Below are 17,280 nucleotides of genomic sequence, written 5' to 3'. Positions count from 1 at the left end.
GCGAACCACGTGGCCTGGAGGCAAAAACCACCGAGTCTGTGCAACCAATAGCGTCTCGCCTTCTCCCTCCCCTCTCTCCCTGAACTCCTCGTTTTTTTTGGTGTTTTTTTGTTCTCTTCTTGTTGCGCACTCACTCACACACACACACACACACATATATACAAGAAATACTAGTAAGGAAATTTTAAAAAAAAGGAGAGCTGAAATTGAATGTAGTTTCCTATCAGATTGTGTTTTCTCGACAGCCCGCCAAACATGTCGCCAAGGTGTCTCGACGGACATGCATCATCTTTCAAGAAAAACCAGTAATGCTTTTCATATGTATACGTATATTTTCAGAGACTGATCCACAAGCTTGGAAAGGTGGACAATTTTGTTACGCCAACTCAAAAGAGAGCTGACAACTTTTATGATCTCGTTTTTGAACAGTCGCCTTTTTTTTTCAGTCTACTGTTGAAAAAAAAAAGGAATGTTGAATAGAATATTCCCTGAAGAAGGTAATTAAAGCAGGGATGAAGACAAGGCCCCCCCCCACCAGTTAAAAAAAAATGGAAAATTTTTAGGGTCGATAATAAAAGACCGACAAAAATCGTATGCATAGAAAATCTAACGTTATTCTCTGATTTCCACAGGGATGAAAAACTTGGCCATCCATCATCTTGAGAATGCAGGTGTACAAGTGACACGATGGTACGTACATCTTCAGACTTTCCCTTTTTAATGAAGCCGATTGGAAAAGTCGATGGACTTTTATTTTATTTTTTTTATTTTTCTACCTGTCGATTTGTCGACTGGGTCGTGACGCCTAAAGCCGCATGTTCTTTTTTGTTTTTTTTCCTCATCCAGTTGACATTGGGTGTCCATTGTTTTCTTGCAATTCTGCGCTGGCGGTAATCATCCAGAAAAATGGGCTGCATCACGAGAGCAACTCGTTGTCTCGACACTACTTACATTTGGTTGGAAGGAACATATAAAAAATAAAATAAAATAAAAAATAAAAAAATCTAACAAAAAAAAGAAGACAGAAACGAGAACTAGATGACCGACAATCATCATGAAGCCTCGAAATCCAAAGGCCGCTTCATGTAGACCGTGATTGATCATTCAACTGGCGCCGGCAGGTAATCGTCTTCAACCATTGCATAGTTTTTGTCGTGTTTATTTCTTCTTCTACCTTCAGGCCTACATCATCTATATGTATATATATTTTTCCGTATTTCTTTTTCTTTTTCATCTGTCATAGACAACTCTCAAACGGAATTCTGTTTTTTCTATCCACAGATTGGCCTCTAGCCTGTGCCGTGAATCATTAAATCATTTCCCGTTGGCCTGGAATATAAAGGGTTAACGAGCCACCCAAAGTTAAGGGTAAAGTAAGAACACAAAAACCCCCTTGTTTCGCATGAAATAGTCTAAGGTCTTTTATTATTCAAGTTGGAGTCTTAATCAATTTTCTGTCCTGATTTGATATGCTCTAAGGATGCAAAACATCTACCTCGTTTCTAGTGCAATGGCCTTATTCACTAATGAATTGATTGATAGGTTAAAAGCGCTTACCTGGAAGAGATTAACGAAGAACTGATAGGAACTCGCCAGGTGGCACGTTTTCCAATAAACCCGTCGAACTCATTTCTAAGAAAAATAATGGATGTCTTGGATCCTGAGGAAAGATACACGTTTTTTTTTTCAGTGAATTTTCAACTATAGAAATCTAATATCTCGCCACAGAAAAATATGCACTGTTTTACAAATGTAAAAATTTTTCTGGTCAAACAATATAAGCTACTTTATTCGAAAATTTAATTTGTCAACATGAGGCAGTAGCAATGTCGATCGACGGACTATAACCAGTCAGACGAATTCGATCCCGATAGACATCGCAATCACCCTCAAAATCCGAGACGCGATGTTCGAGAGATGGCAACAAGCAACATATATCATTGGGAATGATGAAACTGCGTAATAGGATAATCACAGTATTAGACTAGTATCTAATTGAGAAAATACTGGTGTTCGATACGCTTAATAGTTTTGGGCAAGTTACACGACACGAAAAAGTTAAAATATACGGACGGAAAGCCAATAGCTCTGTTCAAAAGGAAGAACGTGTGAACCTGCTGATCTCAGTTCATTTCACGATAATTCATGGTATTGGCTGTCAATCTGTAGAAAGATGAGCTGCACATATCTATTTGATATGCTAGAATCATATTCCTGTTACTACGAATCTTATTAAATAAGTTTTTTTTTTTTTTTTTGCTGATCGCCTAACAACTCGGGAAGCTTTAGCGCCTATATGGAAAATGTCGGATACATAAAACTTACTAGGCGGTAGACATTGTCTACGTGGAATGAAGCAAGTGGTTTGAATAATAATCTTCTCCTAGAGCCTGGTTAAAAAGCTGACGGACCTGGACTCGGAAAGGCCTTGTAATAGCGTTATAAGCCAAGTTACAAGATTCATACGTTATTAGTGTTACAAGAGCCGACATTTCTAGAGGCTTTTGCAATGTACGAAGCCACCTAACGGTCGCCATCGGAACTACATTGTTTCCCAAGGCTAGTAACTACAGCGTATTCTGCGTATTCTGGGAAATGAGTGAAAGCAAAGCAATGGTCGGAAACGATATGGGGTAAGAAATGTACGTAATTCAAGAGAAAAAAGTTACTGGCTACTCAAATGGTTGCTACCACTGTGTTTCCTGGTAGCATTGCCGTTGGGGAACTTCATTGTGGAGAATACAAATATTTGGTAATTTGTTCAACCAAAATTCCTTCAGTTAGTTATTGGTCCTGATTAGCTGTGATCGGATCGCTCGCCCCGAAAGGCAGCTGATCTCGGTTCGATCAGGTCGGCTCCAGGAATCGGGTTGGTCCGGACAACCCGACGTCCTCTTCTTAGGTGGCGGCTTAACTGGACACCCCATTAATAGTCCGGTCGGGCTAGGTTTTAACCCCAAACAAATAGTAATAAGTTTTTTTTTACATGAGCTGTGTTTATATCCCTTTGATCTATGCCCTGTTAAAAAGCTCCCGAAAAATATTAATATTTAGTGTACTTATTTTAATTTTTAAAATATGCGTGTTTTTGTGAATCGATTAAAACTATTAAAATACAAGAAAATAGAAATTTGAAAAAATGAACTTTGTTAGTTATTCCCTCATTTATATTCTGGCAAAATTTTGTTTACATAACTTTAAAAGTGTGAAATTGACAGCCACTTTTAGCTGGTCACCTCCTTTTTTTCCCCCTTAAAAAAGCGTCCGTGTTTTACACGGCTCTTATGTAAAAAGCATGACAACGAAAATCGTTGCCGATAGTGAACTAGAGTTCGCTGCTCATCCGTTAAGGTCTCATTTTAATCGGCGGTTTATCTTTTACCACCCCAATAAATGATTCCCGGGAGCTAGTTTTACTTTTCAAGTTATTTCATGAAATATAAACCCAATTTTCCCCAAATTTTCTTACTACACGTTCTAGTTTCCGTCACACCCGCAGTAGGCGCTGTGACGTTCTGTTTTGTTTTTCTTTTTTTTTTCTTTGACTAATTTTAACTAAAAATGGCACCAGATATCTTTAAATGTGTGATATGACACATTTGAAGATATCTGGTGAAGAAAATTGTGAAAATTAGTGTGAAAATTAGTGAAGAAAAAAAAAACAAAACAGAACGTCACAGCGCTCACTGCGGGTGTGACGGAAACTAGAACGTGGAGTAAGAAAATTTGGGGAAAATTGGGTTTATATTTCATGAAATAACTTGAAAAGTAAAACTAGCTCCCGGGAATCATTTATTGGGGTGGTAAAAGATAAACCGCCGATTAAAATGAGACCTTAACGGATGAGCAGCGAACTCTAGTTCACTATCGGCAACGATTTTCGTTGTCATGCTTTTTACATAAGAGCCGTGTAAAACACGGACGCTTTTTTAAGGGGGAAAAAAAGGAGGTGACCAGCTAAAAGTGGCTGTCAATTTCACACTTTTAAAGTTATGTAAACAAAATTTTGCCAGAATATAAATGAGGGAATAACTAACAAAGTTCATTTTTTCAAATTTCTATTTTCTTGTATTTTAATAGTTTTAATCGATTCACAAAAACACGCATATTTTAAAAATTAAAATAAGTACACTAAATATTAATATTTTTCGGGAGCTTTTTAACAGGGCATAGATCAAAGGGATATAAACACAGCTCATGTAAAAAAAAACTTATTACTATTTGTTTGGGGTTCAACATACACTTTTTGCTAGCCCGACCGGACTATAAATAAGGGCAACAAGGTCTCTGAGAGGGTGTCTTAACGTGCAGACGATAAATAGGCCAATGCTAAAGGATGGGACCTTCCAAAGAAATACTTCGCCATCAAGCCAACACAAACTTCCCGTTAATCCGTGAATATAATATGTATTATAGTATTACAACGTATTATATTCATATATATTACGTCCTATATATTATATATATCCTATACATTTACATCCTAAATATCTTATGTATTACCGTATAATACGTATTAATAACTTAACGTTATTCGTAAAAATATAAATATAGAATAAACACATTTTACAGATATGGATATCATTTGACGAGATCTATCCATTTCTGTTAAATTATCGCTTTAAAAGTACCTATTTGAGTAGTAAACCGATTTGCAATTTTTTTGTAGGTCGGTGTGGTTTGACGGGTCGCAGGGAATTTTCTGCCCCAATAAAAATCATAACCGGGAAAACAATTAGTTAAAAATAAAAAAAAAAAAAATGCCGAAATGGATAGCTCTTGATAATCTCTATCCATTTGTGGCTGTCTCTTTTAACCGAAGAATTTCGTTTGCTGCCAGAAATTCGTCTGCTACAAGGAGATATGCAACAAACCATTCACAAATAATAGTAAAATAAAAATAAACCAAATAGAACTGGGGCTAGAAAAAAAATTGGGAAATGATAAAAGGAATAGGGTACCCACTGCTAGGAAGAAAAGGGGGGAAAATCTGAATTACAGTTATAAAAACCTATTTTTTAACGTGAAGAAGTTGGTTTCTCCATAACTTTAAACGATTTTCTTAAATTTTTTGACGTCAAAAAATTTAAGGGGAAGGGGTTTTTGGAGTTTTTGCGCTCTATAGATGTACTGGACCTAATAGATGTAAGTCAAAATTCATTCTTTTTCAAACTTTTTTGTTTATGAATATTTTTTCATGGCTTTTACAGAAGTGGATAGCCCTCACCAAGAGCTATCCATTTCTGTAAAATTTATTAATTTCGGGCTTATAGTTTCCCCGATAATAAATATTTTAATTTCATATATGACTGGGAGGAGGGGATTACCCACTACCCGTTAAACCGCACTGACCTACCCTAAAATAGCTAACCGGTTTACTATTCGAGTAATTACTTTTTAAGCCATATTTTTACAGAAATGGATAGAAATTATCAAGAGCTATCCATTTCGTCAATTTTTTAACTAATTGTTTTCCCGATTATGACTTATTGGGGCAGGAAATTCCCTGAGACCCGTCAAACCACACCGACCCACACAAAAAATAGCCATTAGATGTTTTTCACTCCTTTATCGGGTGGGTAAAGTTGGGACCGAAGCGGCTGTTGCGCTTTGGTACAACAGCACTAGGGTGTCAACCCTGACGCACGGCAACGTCCTTGACGAATCGTATACCCAATCCCCAAGTCTTTTCTTTTTTCATGGAAAGCAGACTGCCGTCTGCTGTCTCAATTAAATTACCTCGAAATTCGAAAGAGACTTATGGCTTGATTAGTTAAAAACGTGTGTTTTGTGAGTCCCCTTCAAACAACCACCACTGCATTTTGTTCTCAACAGCTCCACTGACTGCAATCCAGCACTTTTCAGAGACCTTTCCCTTTTGCATCTCTCAAAAAACCACCATTGCATTTTGTTCTCCACAGCTCCATTTACTGTGTTCCAACAACCTTGAGAGACCGTTCCCTTTTGCATCCCTACAACAACCACCTATTCATTGGGTTCTTGACAACTCCTTCCAGAGACTGTTGACCCCACCCACCACCTGAAAAAGGTTCGAACTTCCGCCGGTTAGGTTTAACCTTTTTCTTTCGAATTTTCGTCTACAAGGCGGGTAAAAGGACGGACTGGGAAAAACGGCGGGCAGGTGTAGACCTACGGGCAGGGCGAGATCCACGGGCAGGGCGAGATCCACGGGCAGGGCGAGATCCGCGGGCAGGGCGAGATCCGCGGGCAGGGCGAGATCCGCGGGCAGGTTGGATACAACGGACAGGTTGGAAACGACGGGCAGGGGACTGGCATTGGTGAGGCACTAAAACTGCAAGTAAAGGACCAAGTAAGGAGCACGGGCATGGCCTTGGGGGCAGTTCCCAAGTGCACTCAACCGTGAATTTTTAATTCCAAGTCTTACATTTTGTATTCAAAGCCACATTGGACCTACATTAGTAATACCCTTACATTAACAATACGATAAAACTGTTTCTTTTCACTTTCAACTGCTGACAGGTAATAGTAGTTGGACACTTGAATAAATGTGTTTCCTCCATTGTTTGTTACGTGTATCAGAGGTGCGACTCACAATACGTGGATTCAGCAGCTTAACATGGATGAAGGGGCTTAAAGTGATTAATAAATCGTAAGAAGATTAAGTGGCTTTACATGGAGAAAGTGGCTTAATATGGATTAAGTGGCTTAACGTGGATTAAGCGGCTTTACATGGATTAAGAGGCTTAAAGTAGATTAAGGTCTAAAAAGTATAAGGGGTATTAAAGTAAAAGTCGACTAACGTGCAGCAGACAATATAAGTATAAATACACTAACGTGCAGCACACAATACAAGTTTAACTCAACTAACGTGCAGCAGACAATACAAGTATAACTCAACTAACGTGCAGCAGACAATAAAAGTAAAAGTCGACTAAATGCACAGCAGACACTGAATACTAGACTTCACCTATTACCGTCCTGGGACGGGCCGCCGTATACTAGTCTATACTCTATAAAAATCTAAGGAAAAATGTGGGAGGAGTTTTAAGACGCAATGCACGCATCCTGTGATTGGCTGGCGTTGGGAGGAATTGGTGGGATAGGACTTTGGAAGACTAGATGCGTAAAACGTGGACGAAATCGTGGAAATTGGCAATTTTTCAGTCCATGGGCATTTAGTAGGACGGGTAACCGAGACAGAATGTGAGCCGACGGACAGGGGCAATAAATAGGTTGACGGCCAACTGAAACGGACATTTTGGTGGGCAGTAAGTGGGTTGACGGGCAGAGACTGTGAAGAGGATGATAAATAGAGGCAACGATATGGTCGACGGGCCCCCTACAGTGGTTATGTTTGCTGATCGATTGTTGATCAACGGGCAAAGAGGGGGTTGGCGGGCAGAGAGGGGCTCGACGGGAAAAGACTGTTAGGAATTAGATAGCCAGAGGCAATATGTAAGTTGACGGGCAACTTCATTGGGCATTTTTGTGGGCAGCGAGTGGGACGACGGGCAGAGACTGTGAGTGATTCGACGGGCAAATACAGCGGAAATTTTGGCCGGCAGTGATTGGGTCGACGGGCAGAGACTGTGAGTGAGTCGACGGGCAGATACAGAGATTGGGTTAACGGGCACAGACTCTGAGGGGGTGGACGGGCAAAGGCAACGATAGGGTCGACGGGCAACTACAGTGGGCGTTTTGGCGGACAGAGAGTGCGTCGACGGGCAGAGAGGGTGTTGACGGACAGAGGCTGTGAGTGATGTGACGGGCAAAGGCAGCAAGTGGATCGACGGGCAGAGGCAAAGAGTGGGTCGACGGGCACCTACAGCGGTCGTTTTGGCAGGCAAAATAGGTTGACGTGCAGACTATGAGGGAGAGGACGGGCAACTAGGCGTCGGACACCTTGACGGGTAGACAGTGAACGGGTCGGCGGGCAAAAAATGGGAACGCAGAAAGCTTAAAGAGTAGACGGGCCAAAATTTAACGGTAGCAGTTTGGCAGAATAAATGGCGAAAAAAGCGTTAAAAATACGCTAGCGCTACCTATCTCCCGGCCCTGGACGGGCCCAAAGTTACTAGTACGTATTATATACTTTCTAGTAATAATACGTAGTAACACGTAAACTGTTTACGGATTAAATGAGAAGTATGTGTTGGCTAGATGGTGAAGTATTGAATCGTTAAAAGACCGGAAAAGAATCGATTCTTCGGAAGGCCCTATCCTTTAGCATTGGCGTATTTATCGTCTGCACGTTAAGATGCCGTCTCAGGGCAAGGCCTATTTAATGCTTGAGGCCTGTAAACTCGTACACCTCCTATGGCGGTGACACGTTACCTGGCAACAACTAATAAGAGGAAAAACAAGAGCTACGACGACACCATCTGACGCTCGCTACTGCTACTGCTTCGAAGACCTAAATACAAGATTAAGTAAAAACAGGGTTTTCTTGTATTTTTTAATTAAGAGTATCTTAGAATCCTTAATTTTTGGTTAAATAATTCCAGTAAGTGTAGAAAATCACCTCTTTGAAAAAGATTTGTGTCCACTAAATAATATTTTCATCATTACATTTCACCACTTCAATGAAATTTGCATCATGCATCATCATCATTGCATTGTGATTAAGGACTCCGTTTAGAGATTTATGTATATGAATATGTCGGTTCAACTCTATATTATGTCATGTTATCAATGTGAGTAAAATTTTATAAATTTTTAATTTTATCTCTAAGTAAAAATGTTTAATCCGTTTATAGATTTTTTTCCTAAGTGATTCAATTCAATTAACTACAAGAACAAGAAGAAAATTTTTCATTTACATGATAATAAAACTTATATATTTTTAACATTCTACTTTTTTCATTTTAACAACTCAATTGCCATATTGCTGTCAAACTAGCACACTTTTCATTTCAAAAATTTGATTTCCTTTTGTTTTATCTTTATTCATGTGTTTATGTAACTAAAACAAGTGTTAAAGTGTTTTGGGGGTATTTTTCAATGAGGCTATAATTGCGAGCGCCAGATGGTGTCGTCGTAACCCTTGTTTTTGGCTCTTATTAGGGAACGCCTACCTGCCATAGGAGGTACAGTGCCGGTCCAGTTATAGAACCGGCCTGTCCGCGGTTCTATAACTGAATGGTTCTATAGCCAAGCACTCGATCTTAGTGCCACCTATCGTTGATTCTTTCATCCCTCAAACTTTGGCGTTCTTTGAATGTAAGGGTATATAGCGCAGTGGTAATGCTGTTCGCTATGAATCTAGAGTCCCGTGTTCGATTCGCTGCCACGAATAACTTAAAAAGATTTTAACCTATGTGTAACATAGTCTATGAATATAAATGGTAAGATACAAGTGTACCTTCACTGCTGTGGGACCATCCACAGTCAAAGCTTTCCCATTTCATGACAGACACAGAGAAAAGTAACACAGTAACTAATTTATTTTCTATTGTTTCCGGTATGAATCACTTTGCCGCCTATTATAATTAGTTGGGTCATTGAACCTACTTACAAAATTGCCTAAAAAGATAAAACCCATTGCAATAATATTTTTTGCATGTTTTAAAAGGCAAAACCCATTGATTCCTTCCATGAAAAAATAGGTCTAGTTCATAATACGGCCAACGGTGGTGCTGAAACCCGGCAAAGAAAAATCGGTTTGATAACCGAGCCGGTTCCACAGCTAGGCGGTTCTATAAGTAGACCAGAGGCCTTTTCCGGGTTCCTTGCTGTCTCTGGGAATTCCCAGAGAGAAAGCCAGATTGCGCGGATAACGCGATTTTCATATCGATTCCTAAGCACACAAACCATTAACGTAATTTATTGTTCACTATCTATATAGTTCTATATTGTGATTTACACGAGCGTTTTTATATAAAGTTTGTTAGAATTAATATTACATGTATGCATAATTTATTTTATAGTCATTTTATTGTCATAGCTATCTATTCCATTACATTGTTATTCTTGTAGAATTCCCATATATTAAAGCAAGCTAGCAATGCAGCATTTGGTACTGTTCGTCTGCTTCTACATAGAGGCGTCTGCTACTTCCAAATTCTCATTAAGTTCATTCTCACATTAAGTGTCATATTGTATTACAATTTGATTCAGAAATGTAATAAAATTACATCAGCAAATACTTTATTCTATTTCTTTTTTGCTTACCTGCTGTCGTACTATTATCATTGTCCCTTTCTTCTTCTTCGTCGTCGTTTTCCTCATCCTCTTCTCGGTACTGGTCTTCTGGTTGTACATCTCCCCTTTGTATTATATAATTATGAAGGCAGCATGCAGTTAATATGACATCTGGAATGCGATTTAACAAAAGCATGTCCAAATATCGTAGACACCTCCATTTGTTTTTTAAAAGGGAAAATGATCGTTCCACGCCAGACCGGTTTTGGGACAATACCCGGCTGAAGTTCTTCTCAGTCTGAAATGCAAGATTGAAGTAAAATATTATTAATTTTCTTTAAATGTGATATACAACAATTTTATTATTGCGCATCATTAGCGTGGTCATACAAGAATGGTTCGAACCGACAACAAACTGTCCTTACATAACCATGAACATGAGCACCAATTGAAATGTTTCATGCTGCAATGCAGTTCTACATACCAATGAAGAACAGTGTTTAATCCATACCTCATCAAGCCGCCCATTATCTGGATACGGCTTCATTAGTGTAGTGGTCAAACCGTAGGCAGAGTCTCCTAGTAGCACGAACGGGATACCCTCTAGCAATATAGACAAATTGCGACCCAGTTGGCTGTGAGCAAAAACAGATGCATCATGCATCGATGATGGATATCCAGTGGATACATCGATGAACTCTAAATTTGGTTTAGATACAGCTTGAAGAGTAACGGCGCAAAACTTTTTCCGATTTCTATATACATTGCACTGCTTGAGTGGTTGCCGAATCCTTATGAAGGTACTGTCGACACTGCCTAAATTATTTGAGTGCACGTAAATGAAATGCAATAACTAATTAGGTTTTGTGTCTTAACGGAAACTGGTAAATTTTTTTTTACCAATGGCGTAGGGAAAACTAAATTGCAGCGTTATAGATCTATATTCGGCCCTGGTTGGCCATTTGATGAATTTGATTGAATTGAGCCGGAATGCTCTGGTAGTACACAAAAAGATGTAGTGGACGTTTCTATAACATAGTTTACTTTAGATTTGAACGCAATAGTATCCATTTTATAAATACAAACCCATATACATTCCAAACCTATCTCCTATTCCTCTAAAAGACTCAACATTTGCCAAAGTCCACAAAGTCAGTAGCAGTTTGGTTTGAACCGGCACTCCAGAATCATTGCTATTTAAATATATTGCCATCATGCGGGCTAAATACTGAATAAATATAGAAAGAATATAACATTTAGGTTACACCAAATAAGCAAGTCGTATCTCACTAGTAATCATACCTCGAAGCTTTGCCTGGACATCCTGAAATGTTTTTTGAAATAGGGGTCCGAATATCCAGTAACAGTTCTCTCAATGTATTTTTGAACTCCTGAGAACTCTCTTGGACCTTCCCTACTTGATTCCATATTTCCATAAGCAGCAAAAAACGGTCGAACTAATTCTTGAATAATGGTTTCGTCTTCTTCCCCATCCTGCTGAATCAGGTGTTGCACAACACTTAATACAATCACGTTAATGTCTTGTTCACGATTTGCCACTTCAATTTTTTTTTTTTTTTTTTTTTTTTTTTTTTTTTTTTTTTTTTTTTTTTTTTTTTTTTTTTTTAATTTTAAAAAAAAAATAAAAAAAAAAAAAAAAAAAAAAAAAAAAATTTTTTTTTTTTTTTTTTTTTTTTTTTTTTTTTTTTTAATTTATTTTTTTTTTTTTTTAATTTTTATTTTTTTTTTTTTTTTTTTTTTTTTTTTTTTTTTTTTTTTTTTTTTTTTTTTTTTTTTTTTAATTTTTTTTTTTTTTTTTTTTTTTTTTTTTTTTTTTTTTTTTTTTTTTTTTTTTTTTTTTTTTTTTTTTTTTTTTTTTTTTTTTTATTTTTTATTTTTTTTTTTTTTTTTTTTTTTTTTTTTTTTTTTTTTTTTTTTTTTTTTTTTTTTTTTTTTTTTTTTTTTTTTTTTTTTTTTTTTTTTTTTTTTTTTTTTTTTTTTTTTTTTTTTTTTCCTTTTAAAAAAGTTTTTTTTTTTTTTTTTTTTTTTTAAAAAAATATTAAAAAAAAATTTTTTTTTTTTTTATTTTTGTTTTTTTTTTTTTTTTTTTTTTTTTTTTTTTTTTTTTGGGGTTTTTTTTTTTCCCCCCCAAAAAAATTTTTCCGGGGGTTTTTTTTTTTTTTAAGTTCGTAGTACGTTCTAGTTTCCGTCACACCCGCAGTGAGCGCTGTGGCGTTCTGTTTTGTTTTTTCTTTTTCTTTTTCTTCACTAATTTTCACACTAATTTTCACAATTTTCTTCACCATCACTCAAATTGCATATCACACATTTAAAGATATCTGGTGCCATTTTTGAATTTCAAAAAATGTAAACAAAACAGAACGTCACAATTCCTACTGCGGGTGTGACGGAAACTAGAACGTGTAGTAAGAAAATTTGGGGAAAATTGGGTTTATATTTCATAAAATAACTTGAAAAGTAAAACTAGCTCCCGGGAATCATTTATTGGGGTGGTAAAAGATAAACCGCCGATTAAAATGAGACCTTAACGGATGAGCAGCGAACTCTAGTTCACTATCGGCAACGATTTTCGTTGTCATGCTTTTTACATAAGAGCCGTGTAAAACACGGACGCTTTTTTAAGGGGGAAAAAAAGGAGGTGACCAGCTAAAAGTGGCTGTCAATTTCACACTTTTAAAGTTATGTAAACAAAATTTTGCCAGAATATAAATGAGGGAATAACTAACAAAGTTCATTTTTTCAAATTTCTATTTTCTTGTATTTTTAAAGTTTTAATCGATTCACAAAAACACGCATATTTTAAAAATTAAAATAAGTACACTAAATATTAATATTTTTCGGGAGCTTTTTAACAGGGCATAGATCAAAGGGATATAAACACAGCTCATGTAAAAAAAAACTTATTACTATTTGTTTGGGGTTAAAACCTAGCCCGACCGGACTAATGTGATCCTAACCATCAAGTCGAAATTTTCACTGAGACCAGCTGAGACAAGCTGAGGTCTCAGCTACTTGATACGACCCTGGCTTTCTCTCTGGGAATTCCCAGAGACAGCAAGGAACCCGGAAAACGCCTCAGTAATCCAGTGGGCAATGCACCGACCCTATGGTGCCGTGCCGCCAAACGGCCAAAAAGTGAAAAACAACACGTTGATATTCAAAACAAAAATCGGCAGATCGTTGATTACTTTTCTTTATTGTGATGGTTCTACATTTTTGTTTTGTCTTTGTGTTCGCCAGTTTTTAGCTCGTGTCGCAAGTTACTGTTTGCGTTTTTAAATCCTGTTAAATTCTAAAATGAGTGTTAGAAGAAATGGGAGACAAGTGGCTGATGTAATTGAGAAGTTGAGAGTTAACCACAACAAGAATGCACTTCGTGGTAGGAATAAGCGTGATCCTTCTAGTGAAACCACAAAACTAAGAAAAAGAAACGAAATGTTTGAAAGGGTAATTATCAGTTAATTCCTATTTTGAACTCCTGTCTATATTTCATTAGTTTTACTTAATCTGCAGGCTGAGCTGTTGTCGATGGACAACTACAAGGCTCAAATTATTATGCTCATTCATTTTCCCAACACAAAACAATCAACAACCTATGGAAAAGCCTTTGGTAATGTTGCCCAGTCTTTCCTTGATGCTCACAAAAGTGTTGCGAAAAAATTTTATGACTTCTGCAATGCTGCAGATCAAGGTATAGGCTAATAAAAATCATCAACATTTAAGAGATTGTCTTATTAAGTTTTGTTTTTTCTTGGTTGGTATTGTTGTCGGTTCTCATGTAGTTCCTGGAGATTCCAGTGAAGAAGCTAACCCACACATTTTTCCGAATTCTGATGATTCCATTGAAAAAGCTGGCACACACATTATTCCAAATTCTGATGATTTCAGTAAAGAAGTTTGCCCTGAAAATAGTTCCAATCTGGGTGAAACTGGTGAAGAAGCTGTTTTTGAAAACACTGAAACCCTGACCACTACTTCTGAAAAAGTTTTGATCGAGATGGGTTTTGATAAGGGTGAAGAAGAGTTGACAAGTAGTATTTATTGGCGTTCCCTTTTTTGTTAGCACTGTTAGTAATTATTTTATTTTCTAGCACTGGATATGCTTTTCCAAAAATATGGAGATTTACAGAATTGTGAAATTGTCTCGAGCCAGACAACATGTTATCAGAAAACCTTGAAAGCCCCAGTTGCTGGGAAGAAATCACCGACCTAAACAAAAAATTGTAAATCGGTTTACTACCCTAGTAAAAATTTTAAATGTGGTAATTTTGCACAAATGGATAGATCTTTTCAAGAGCTATCCATTCCTGTAATTTTTTTCAAATATAGAGCTTATAGTTTACCGATTATAATTCATTTAGTTTCACGATCCGTCAAACCCCGCCAACAAAAATATCCAATCGGTTTACTATCCGGTTAGGTATTTTTTAAGCAAAAATTTAACGGAAGTGGAGAGCCCCCATCATCGGCTATCCATTACTGTAAACAAATTTTATTTAGACCTAATATTTTTACGTATGAAGCTATTTTAATATTGTGTACTGGGATAGAGGGATTACCCGAGACACGTTAAACCGCATCGACCTACGTACCTGAAAAATAGCTGATTGGTCATTAATCGGCTAGGTGCTTTTCAAGCGGTTTTCTTTTGTTCAAAATACCCTCTTTAAAAGATATGGCTCAGCCTTAACTTAAAAAAGGGTGGGCAAGTGAAGGAAAATAAATAAAACTATAATGTATTGCACAAAACAAGTCAAATAGGGTACACAGTCATGATATCGGGTTTTAAAACCGGTTTCACTACCCGAATGCCCATGAGTTGAAATTCATAATTATTAGAGTAATTTTAATGAAATTATACCATTGCTTAATTAAGTAATATTCTAATAAATAAAAACAAAATTATAAAGTTAAAGGGCATTGTATTACGGAAAGGAAACACAAAGAAAAATAAACTATAAACATAAATAATAACAAACACAAAACAAAAAAATTACGACTCGGGGTTTTGTGTAGAGGTTGCGCTATATAGCGAATTGAGCTGCCTATCTCTTGCTGCAAATTGAGGCCAGGGACCTGAACCATACTAGGAGTTGTCGTCATGTTTTGCCTGACAGGGTTCAGGTTCCTGAACGAGATGGAGTTGCGAACAGCCCTATATACAAGTGCGTAGCTGCTTAATACTTAAGGTACTTATTACTTATTGCCAAAATTATAAATAATATTGATTTAAAAATAATTATTAATACTTAAGAATGAATATACTTGTGAGCTTTAATTCCTATAGAGTGGTTCGAGGCAGTGTATCGTATTTGAAAAAAAACGAGTATTTTAAAAATACAAATACTATATTTTAAAATACTCGTCTTTCAAAATACATTTTTTCTCCCAAAACCTCAAATACCAAATAAAATAAAATACAAATACAAATACAAATACAAAATACTTTTTTCCTTTATGGAGCAGTTGGACAACCTACGTTGCGCATTCTCCGCAAATGCGAAAATCAAATTTGTGTCCAATCTGTGATACGCTGTCTACAGCGTCTTATGGGAAAACCAACCATTTCACTTTTAAAATATTGTTTTCTTCTCTATAACTATGTTTTACCTCACTGTTGTACCTAACAGTGGATTCGCTATTCATTTGGTGATAGTTCACCAATTTAAGTTAAATTTTTAAGTTTTCCTAAAAACCTCCCACGCTTTCCTTCGCAAATTCTGGGGTTGTTGTACTTCGTTTGAACAGTGAATTTTCTTTTTAGGAAAACTTAAAAATTTAACTCCATCCTTGTGATTCTTTTCACAGTTTCGTACGCAACACTTCATCTTGTTAATTTTACAAGTTTGACGTTTATAGAGTGAACAACAATACACCAGCTAGCTAAAGAATTCGGGTTCTTCTGCTAGCCGGGTCGATCACAAAAAAGGACTCTTAAACAAAAATTAACTACAAATAAATTAGACTTAAAAGGAGATGGAGGGAAAAATTTGCTTATCACCAAATCAATAGCGAATCCACTGTTAGGTACAACAGTGAGGTAAAACATAGTTATAGAGAAGAAAACAATAGTTTTAAAGTGAAATGGTTGGTTTTCCCATAAGACGCTGTAGACAGCGTACCACAGATTGGACACAAATTTGATTTTCGCATTTGCGGAGAATGCGCAACGTAGGATGTCCAACTGCTCCATTCTTATTTGCCTCTTACTCCTTTATTTTTAACTGTCTGTCCAAGGTTCTGTCTTGCCGACATTCTTGTCACTGAATCAGAGGATATGCCAAGTTATTAGTTTATGCCATTACGTATTTTAAAAATGTTCAATAATTTAAACACTTACCGTGGATATTATACAAGTTCTTCAGAACGCACAGTAATAAAAAACCATCCGATTTGTATAGAAATAGAGATATAAGTTAAATAACTTGTGGTTTAATGAAAACACACACGAGACAAACAGACGACGAAAAATGCAATTGAAAGTTTTGAAACTAGAAAAAGCTATTGCAAAACGTTTTGCAGGTGCAATAACGCTGTCAAAATGAAGTTACTTTCGATTCATACACTGTTGCCAATTTACAAACTTCAAATCTTTGAAAAAAAAGTATTTTGTATTTGTATTTGTATTTTATTCACTTTTCAGCGTAAACGAACAATACAAATACAAATACTTTAAATAAGAAGCCCAAATACAAATACCGAATAAAATACGTATTTTGAGTATTTTATTTTAATACCCAAATACGATACACTGGTTCGAGGTTGCCATCTCGGATAGGTATTTCTCCCAGTTTGGTGCAACCTCAAACAAAAAAGCATTGGCCATTTTAGTATTTTTGGTGGGAAACGAATGAAAGTGAACAATTTTTGTGATGGGTGTAGTTTACAATCCCTGAACTTTCAATATTTTCAAAAATTCTTGAACCGATAGCAAAGAATCGGTTGTTAGAGCTTTTGTCGTCGTTGAAAATTGATGATCCAAACTGGATTGACGAAAATCTTTGGAAAAAATATTGTGATGCCATTCCAATTGTTCCGGCAGTGACGTGGCCTAAGCTAATTGACTATTTTCAAAATGAAAAAAGTCGAAATACTGGAGAACCACTGCAAGTTCAAAAAGAAGTTATTGCTGCCATG

General features: G+C 36.5%; 2 protein-coding genes and 2 long non-coding RNA genes across 4 annotated transcripts; 2 read left to right on the top strand and 2 right to left on the bottom strand.

Annotated features, from left to right (window-relative positions):
- Positions 1–628: 628 nt before the first annotated feature.
- On the top strand, positions 629–1,768 carry LOC116927688. The gene is made up of 3 exons (XR_004396745.2): positions 629–690; positions 847–1,121; positions 1,282–1,768. It is a non-coding gene; the product is annotated as an uncharacterized LOC116927688 (long non-coding RNA).
- On the bottom strand, positions 1,695–2,464 carry LOC116927685. Its single transcript, XR_004396743.2, has 2 exons — positions 2,326–2,464; positions 1,695–1,955 (listed from the first exon to the last, which is right to left on the bottom strand). It is a non-coding gene; the product is annotated as an uncharacterized LOC116927685 (long non-coding RNA).
- Positions 2,465–10,069: 7,605 nt separating this feature from the next.
- On the bottom strand, positions 10,070–11,675 carry LOC116935706 (protein ALP1-like). The gene is made up of 5 exons (XM_032942977.2): positions 11,425–11,675; positions 11,208–11,350; positions 11,023–11,150; positions 10,634–10,938; positions 10,070–10,420 (listed from the first exon to the last, which is right to left on the bottom strand). The coding sequence occupies exons 1-5, from the start codon at positions 11,548–11,550 to the stop codon at positions 10,112–10,114; spliced, it is 1,011 nt and encodes a 336-aa protein (XP_032798868.2). The 5' UTR covers positions 11,551–11,675; the 3' UTR covers positions 10,070–10,111.
- A 1,539-nt stretch (positions 11,676–13,214) lies between these two features.
- Positions 13,215–14,456, top strand: LOC116935707. The gene is made up of 4 exons (XM_032942978.2): positions 13,215–13,590; positions 13,657–13,834; positions 13,926–14,174; positions 14,235–14,456. Exons 1-4 carry the CDS (start codon positions 13,441–13,443, stop codon positions 14,354–14,356), a joined length of 699 nt encoding a protein of 232 aa, XP_032798869.1. The 5' UTR covers positions 13,215–13,440; the 3' UTR covers positions 14,357–14,456.
- Positions 14,457–17,280: the final 2,824 nt, after the last annotated feature.

This window comes from Daphnia magna, linkage group LG9 (assembly GCF_020631705.1).
Source record: "Daphnia magna isolate NIES linkage group LG9, ASM2063170v1.1, whole genome shotgun sequence".
NCBI lineage: Eukaryota > Metazoa > Arthropoda > Branchiopoda > Diplostraca > Daphniidae > Daphnia > Daphnia magna.
Note: the sequence above shows the minus strand (reverse complement) of the source record. Positions and strands in the feature narration are given on the sequence as shown.